Source organism: Octopus bimaculoides, chromosome 22 (assembly GCF_001194135.2).
Source record: "Octopus bimaculoides isolate UCB-OBI-ISO-001 chromosome 22, ASM119413v2, whole genome shotgun sequence".
Taxonomy (NCBI): Eukaryota; Metazoa; Mollusca; class Cephalopoda; order Octopoda; family Octopodidae; genus Octopus; species Octopus bimaculoides.
The window spans coordinates 17,205,188-17,213,549 of NC_069002.1; the positions used below are offsets into that span (position 1 = coordinate 17,205,188).

Here is an 8,362-nt window from a genome sequence, read left to right on the forward strand (position 1 = left end):
AAATATACACTCCTCCATTTTCTACAACACTCTTCCATCTATCTGGTAGACTTGCAAGGTCCCTTTTCCAAAATTCACTTGTCCATGACAAAAATACTCCTCCAGTACTGTTCTGGCCTTGTCTACAAAATTCATATTGTTTCCATCCAAATGATTTTGAAGACAGTGGAATGAATGATAATCAGCCAAGGCAATGTCTGGCGAATATGGTGGGTGGGACATCATTTCCTATTCAAACTGCTTCAGCCTTTGGAATGTCATCCTCACTGTATGTGGCCAAGCATTATCCTGATTGAAGAACACCTTTCATCTTGAAACCAAAGATGGTCATTTTTCTTCTAGCGCTGACTTCAGACACCCAAGCTGCTTGCAGTAGATCTACTTATCCTTTGGTTTGGGTTTAAAAGTTCAAAGTGGACTAAACTTTTCATATCCCACCAAACAGATAACACCTTACGTGGGGGAAGACATTCTTTAGCCTAGGGTGCTAGTGCTTCTCCTTTCCCTACCCACTGTCTTTGGTGCTTCACATTTTTATACATAACCCATTTCTTGTCACCAGTCACTACTCAGTCCAAAAAAAGTTCATTCATGAGATATGACAGCAGAGAAGAACACACATTCATTCTCTGCACATGATTAGACTCGGAAAGTTTGTGAGGAACCCATTGACCCAATTTGTTGACTTTTCCGATGGCACACAGATGTCTATGAATGGTTGAATGACCAAATCCAAGCTTCTCTGCTAGATCCTCAACAGTTACAATGGGATTTTGTTCCACTAGGGTTTGTAGGATGTCTTTGCTGAGCTCTACAGATCTTCCAGGATGAGTCTCATCTTCTAGGCTGTAGTTTCCAGCTTGGAATTTCTGGAACCACTGTTGACACTGGCTTACGCTTATTGTCCAATCCCATATACTGCATTAATATTCCTTGCACTTTCCATTGCATTGTTACCTTTATTGAACTCATAATGCCAAATATGCTCCTTTGTCATTTCCATTATAGCTTTGGAAAAATAAATGTTAAAATCATTGCACTGAAAACTTGCACTAAGAATAAGAACAAAGTAAATTTACTACCTGCTTTTAGAGCAAATTGATGCAGGTAGTTTATACCATCCCTCTCCAACTTTTAGTTCATGCAATTGAAAACCCCGCATTATTTATGGGATGAAATGCTTGAAATACAAGAGTAGAAAAACAGCCAACAACTGATGAAGGGTCGTTTTTTATGTTGTTTGTCTTGTTTTCCATTTGTGTCTTTCGTTGTTCGAAAAAATAGTTCATATTCCATGTACCCATACTTCGTATTTTTTTGTTGTACTTGATTCATTACGTCCTGTGCCCACATATGCATATATATATATATATATATATATATATATATATATATATATATATATATATATATATATATATATATACGTATAGATGTAAGTGCGTACATGTACGTATGTATGTATATGCATATATATATATATATATTTTTAATATTATATATATATATATATATATATATATATATATACACACACACACACACACACACAGAAACAATTCGATTTTGTGCATGCATGCTATACACACAATGGGAATGCATTTTATAATGTTCTTTAAAAAATTTGCCTGTAAGTCTGACCAATGAAGAAACGAGAATGAATGTGGTTCCCCTGGGTGAAACCAGAGAGAAGCTAACATGGCATTGGTGTTGCCACACCCATTAAAAGACGAACTTCTTATTACTAGACAATGAAATCGTTCATTTTTTTTCTTCTTTCCAGCAATTATCTTTTATACAAAATATGAATAGGAATATATTTAACAAACGAAAAACAAGAAAGAAATAGAGAGAAAGAAAAACCAAACATCAATGCAGCACCAAGTGCTTCAATTGGTTACACATCACAAGGTTCAAGGGAACCTACTGAAGCCAGACAGCACACCTGCGATATTAGCATGGGTGGTGGCGATGCTAAGACATAGCAACAACTAAGCACTCTCACAGACATCACCTGACACCTGGGTAAGGCAAGCTGCCAATAACGACAAGGACTTCACCGTTAGTGGCCCAGTCCCTCCAGACATCTCAAATGCCACAGGCTGGAAGAGACAGTTCATTGCCTGATCCCAATACTTCAGGGTTTTGTTCCATTCAGCTATGAGAGAAGTGACCCTCCCATTTACTGCAGCATCCAGGGTGTGGGACGGAACAAGAGTCAGACTGTGACGTCTCAGATAAGGCATCTACCTCTTACAGAGGGTAAGAACATCTGGTCTCTTCCCATCATGTCTGAATAATCCTGCTGGCTCCAGAACTGAGGGGATATTAAACCGAATCAGGGCCCACTTAATGATTAAATTTAGCTCAGTGTGATGAGTGAAACAACTAGCATTTAGGTGACAAGACAGACCATGAAAAACTTTGGAATTGAGGGGCCTACCACAGGGACATCTCAGTCCCCTACAGACGTCAGTTCCCAATCTAAGTGCGATAGAGATGTGGACCTCATCTAGACCTCAGCAAAACACTTGTCAATTTCAGAGTGCCTCCACTATCTATAGCAATTCTACCTTGAGATACTTAATACCAGATGCTCATGGCCTACTTGAATTATTTTAATTCGTATCCTATACCCTACTGTCACATGTTAAAACGGTGGCGGTGGGGAGATGATAATATTACCCTAGATCACCCTCAAAAGACAAGGTGGTCACGGTCGGATTTTCTTTTCATAATAGACCGGTTGGATCAAGATTGGCATGGGGCTAAACAAAAAACACCAACTTAGAGGTACTTGCGAACACGAACAACTGGATTATTGGGTGTTTTATTTTGCAGTACCTTATATTACTCGGCCATTCACAACGACGTAAAGAGATGGGGCAGCCATGGTGTGTTTGATAGACAAACCAATCCCAGCAAGAACTGAACTCAGCGATGAGATATAAAATCTAAACTAGTTCTCAATGAAAGAACCTTTAAGTAGCCATTCGACTGGGAAAAACAGCTGCCAAAGCTCCTTTAAACCATACTCTAAGTCGTTGAAAAATGAGTGAAAATACATGAGACAATGTTGTCTTAGATACGTCGGCATTGTTTCGTTCAATCAGGTAGAAAAAAATGATAGCTTGGAGATCAATAACGAAACTTTGCCGACAAGTATTAATAGGCGGAATGATCATTGCTGGAATACTTCTAATCATAGGTCTATTCAATCAGGGCTGACCTAGGGTTAAACAATACAAAGCGACACACACACACATACACGCAGAGGTGCGCATATATATCATTGCACAAATAATATATTCAGATTTATTATATCAAATATATCTTTATACATAAACATACATATATTTTAAGCCTTTTCTAAACGAGTTAATAATCTGCGTATGTATGCATTCCATGTTCGTAGGACGTCCAAACCTTCTCCTAAATACCAAGAAACTTCGGGGTACATGCAAACGAATTGAAGTAAAAACAACCGAAATTAAAACCTGGCTGTAAATTTAGTCAGCCAGGAGCCTTTTAATTCTTTGCAAAAATATATTTTAAAATTTTACGAATGGTAACGGGGATAGCAGGAAGATATTAAAAAAATTGTTATTTAATTTATTAAAAATTTTAAAAGACACCAAAAAAGCATAATGTATTTTACTTTACCTGTTTGTATCTTGCATAGAAATATAGCATTTTCTTCGTTCCCAAATCAGTCCCATACTGGCGAATATAATGAGCTGCTTTGTTAAACTTCAAACACAGAGAATCCTCTTTCTGCAGGTTCGAGTTTATCTCAGTTTCCATAGCTTTTCGATCCTGTTCAGAAAGTCAAGGTTTCTTTCTTTTTCTTTTTATTATATAATTTATAACGCGTTACTTTCAATTAAAAGAAGATATTTCTTCACTTATGCACAAACGCATACAAGCACACACAAGACACTCACACACAAAGAATATTTTTCTATCTATCTCTCTCCTTTTTCTGTCATGCATGCGCACGAGCAGATTATCCAGATAGATAGATAGATACACTTATTGCTTCTCTCCCAAGAATGCACTGATTATATATGGATCCTGTATGAATTAAAGCACTTCTTGGAATGTGCGTTTCCGATAACAATCCAAGTCGGGAATAAAGCTAAACACGCAAACGTGCTTATACAAACATACCAACATTTTATATATACACATATATATATATATATAATGCGACTAGAGTGGATTTTTTTTATAGCATAAACTATATAATTATGCACGTGTATATAAATGTTTCGAATATTTAAAAATCAATATAGACATTTGGTCACAAGAGTTTCCATATTATATTACGTTACGAGGAAAGCATACGCTCTTGCCATGCTGCAGATTACTTAAAATTAGAAAATTAGAGTACATAAACAGAAAACGCGAATACGAAGTGGTGGCTTCCTCTCAGTGGTACATATTTAATCGTGTCACGTGATAAAACTTGGCTATGCGCCTTTAGTGACACACACACACACGAAACGAAAATGAGCTAAGCGAAGCAACTCGGGGTGGTAAGATAAATAAATGTGTATAAGCAGGGAAGGAATACACACACACACACACACACACACACACACGGTCATCCAGCTGCATGAAAACCAGGATCAAATCAGATACAACGTTGTTTCTAAGATTTTACCTATCGGCAACGGTTAAAGCAAGACTATCTTTGCGCATTCCCTTTTCACCATTTTCTTCACTGTTGAAGACAGCATTTATTTCCGTTCCCGTATTACTGGCAGCCTTTTCAACCCGAGGCGCCAGCAAGTTCCTACCAAAACACTGGAACAATTCATCCATGGATTACTCTTTGCAGACGATGCCGCGCTTCTTGCCCGTGCAAAGACAGTTCTGCAACGCATCACCTTTTGCTTTGCAGAAGTTTCTCGGCACTTTGGCCTAGTAGTCAGTTTTCCATCAACCTGCACACGGCAATAATACTGCTTCCCTCACAACGCCATCGATGAAACTGAACTAAATACAATCAACGATTTTACCGACTTATGGCGCACCATTACATCAGATGGCAACATCGACAGGGAAGTTGACAAGAAACTGGCGAAGGTAAATGGTGTATTCGGTAGATGTACAAAAGAGTCTGGAACAATAGCCATCTGAAGACATTGCGTCAGGATCAGTGTATGCAGAGTCGTCATGCTGAACACCCTATGTACAGTTCAGAGTGGTCGGTCATCGATCAGGATCACCTAAGAGATACATTCAGTACTGTCATCACATCAGCCTCACTATCCTGTGGAGTGATTTTGTCGCTAACGTCGAGGTCCTAGAGCCGGTGAGAGTCACCAGCATTTAAGCAACTCTGTTGAAGACACGTTACCAGGAAGGAGGATCATCGATTTCTCAAGATCAGCTTTATGGAGAATTCTCCCCTGATCATCTTGATAAAGAAGTCTGAAAGATATTTGAGGACTCCATAAAGAAATCCTTCAGCACTTGTCACGTTGATCTCCACCCGTGATCTGTTCTTGTCGCTGACTGTGAAGTCTGGCGTCTCACTGTCCTCCGGGCAACAGCCTCTTTTAGAGATACCCGCAGGACCATCCTTGCAGACAAGAGAAAGAGAGAGAACAAGGACGTTGCGAGCAACCCTGATCAGCACATTTTCCTCTGCGGCCTCTGCAGTTGTGCTTGTTTGTCCCGAATAGGATTGGTCAGCCATCATTAAGCCTGCAACAGACATGAATATCCTTCTCTGTAAATATTCACTCTTGAAGAGAAACCAAATGTAACTGATGGGTGCAGTTTATTTTCAAACAATGCCATTGCTTGATTGTTCTCTTAAAACAGCATGGATGTGGCTTTTCAACCATGCTAGGGACTTACACTCTTTCGCACAAGTGTGGAAACGACGTTGTGCCTCTTCCAGCAAATGCTCAGAGAGCTTACCACCCACGCTAACATACACCTTCATTGAGTAATGGAATTTTTCATTAAATCTTTTACCTTTTTCGATTACGGCCAGTCAAAGTATGCAACACATAATACAGATGTTAAAACTTAAGTGATATCTGTGTCTGAAGCTTTCGTTAAGTGAAGGAAATCCTCGCACAGGGCCAGTCTCACTTCGCATACATTTGCTTATAAAAATAACTATTCTACATTATAGGATGTAAACGAAGTCGCAGGTGCTACATTAGAGTTTTCCTTCTCCTAGCTACTTACTTCATCATATAGCATTCCCCATTTTTATTAATTCTTTCCTAATTTTGGCACGAGGCGAGAAATTTTGAGGGGAAGTGGCAAGTTGATTACATTGACCTCAGTACGTAACTGGTACTTATTTTATCGACTCCGGAGAGCTGAAAGGCAAAGTTGACCCTGGTAGAATTTGGATTCGACGTAACAAGTCGGAAGGAATACTAAGCATTTTATCCGACGTACTTATGATTCTACTAACTCGCTGCCTTCCCCACTTTTATTAATGAGGAGATAAATTGAATTTGCCTCCATATAATTCTTTTCGCCATGAGGTTGGGCAAACTTTAATAGCTGAAAACCATCTTAATTTTATTAAACCTGGCCGGTTGACCATAAATTCTCAATCTTCACAGTTCCTCCACTCCCGCTCATATTGAGGATGTGACCACCTCTTTCTTCACAGAAATACTGAGCTGCTCGATAAAATCTCTCATCGACTAGCCGTTGATGATATCTTAGACAGGAGTATATATGCGTGCGCGTGGGAAAGACAGAGAGACTGCATGCATGTGTACGTATACTTGTACACGCACACACACTCAGATGAAAAGAGATAGAGAGACAGAGAGGACACCTGAAAATGGTTGGACAAAATGCGAAACGAAATTAATTATAAATCCATAAAATGTCATCTACTATATCACTTTTAATTAGCCTAACGAATTCCTATTAGTTTAATGAGAATGTACATTAAAAGGGACGCGACATCCATCGGAAAAGTTATTCGTAAGTATTGATTGATTTCCAAGGAAATCTATGGAAATTACTTGAAACTCCAAATTCCCGTAGTTGTTAATGTTTACCTGTGGATCAGTCTTGGTCGAGCAGGCATACGATCAAATATGTTTCAATCATGACCATCTCTTTTTTTTTTAATCATACTATATCTAGAAATATAGGGAGAATTCAAAAAAAAAAAAAAGACGAAAACAGGTGGTGTAGACAACAAACAGATGTATTAGTATAACGCTCGGGAATTGAAAAAGTCTTTAACGTTTCGAGCCTACGCTCTTCCACAGAAAGGAACACAGAAAGAAACAAGCAGAGAAAAAAATGTGTGTAGTGGATAGCGATCTATCATCTTGAAATACATGTTTTCGTTGTGTATCTTTTTATTTTTTTAGATGGTAGTGTGAGAATTTGCGGGTGATTTAGCTACTACATTTTGCAAGCAGCTGGTGCGACAATATGGAATTTTTCTTCATTGACTCGATCTTCCGAAGTTGTTGCTGTTTAGCCGTTTGTCAGTCCTGATCGAGTAGAATTATGATCGGGGTCATTACCTAAGTGAATATTCAATGAGCTTCATCTTTTTTTTTTTCAACATCATGTATCTGGGACCACATTAACTGATGTGTTATCCCTTCTCCACTTTTAAGACGATAATGTATGATTTGATTGTTATTTCTTGCAGATTTTAACGATTGCAGTGCACTTCACTTGTTGGCTGACCCAGCAGACCTATAATGAAAGCCAGGCTAGCCACAACCATCCCGTTTCTTGTATATCTAAGACCACACTGTCCAATACGTCCTTTCTGGTTTGAGGGGGTAGGGTGTGATTTGAGATAGATTTGATGGATATTGCTAACAGATCCAACGACTACGCAGAATTATAAGTGGAACTCCGTCGGTTACGATGACGACGGTCCTATTTGATCCGATCAACAGAACAGCCTGCTCGTGAAATGAACGTGCAAGAGGCTGAGCACTCTACAGATACGTGTACCCTTAACGTAGTTCTCGGGGAGATTCAGCATGACACAGTATGACAAGGCTGGCCCTTTGAAATTCAGGTACAACAGAAACAGGAAGAAAGAGGGAGAGGAAGTTGTGGTGAAAGAATACAGTAGGGTTCGCCACCATCCACTGCCGGAGCCTCGTGGAGCTTTAGGTGTTTTCGCTCAATAAACACTCACAACGCCCGGTCTGGGAATCGAAACCACGAGTCCGCTGCCCTAACCACTGGGCCATTGCGCCTCCACTCTTGAATTATATAATCGATTATATCCTTTTCTTTTTAAGAAGACGGTGTGATTTGAAAGAGAATAAGCTGCTATTTCTAGCAGATCAAACAATAGCGGCTTGCTAGTGAGCTCGTGACAGAAAAGTAGCAT

General features: G+C 39.2%; 1 protein-coding gene and 1 long non-coding RNA gene across 2 annotated transcripts in view; one reads left to right on the forward strand and one right to left on the reverse strand.

The window, feature by feature from the left end:
* Positions 1 to 4,444, reverse strand: part of LOC106872211 (acyl-CoA-binding domain-containing protein 6) — a 20,687-nt gene extending 16,243 nt beyond the window's left edge. The window contains exon 1 of the mRNA XM_014919123.2: positions 3,664 to 4,444. Within this exon, the coding sequence (XP_014774609.1) occupies positions 3,664 to 3,804 (141 nt within the window). The 5' untranslated portion in view covers positions 3,805 to 4,444. The remainder of the gene's footprint in view (positions 1 to 3,663) is intronic.
* An 80-nt stretch (positions 4,445 to 4,524) lies between these two features.
* The window catches only part of LOC128250554 (uncharacterized), a 31,017-nt gene continuing 27,179 nt past the window's right edge, over positions 4,525 to 8,362 (forward strand). Inside the window, exon 1 of the long non-coding RNA XR_008266587.1 lies at positions 4,525 to 6,972. This is a non-coding gene — a long non-coding RNA (uncharacterized LOC128250554). The remainder of the gene's footprint in view (positions 6,973 to 8,362) is intronic.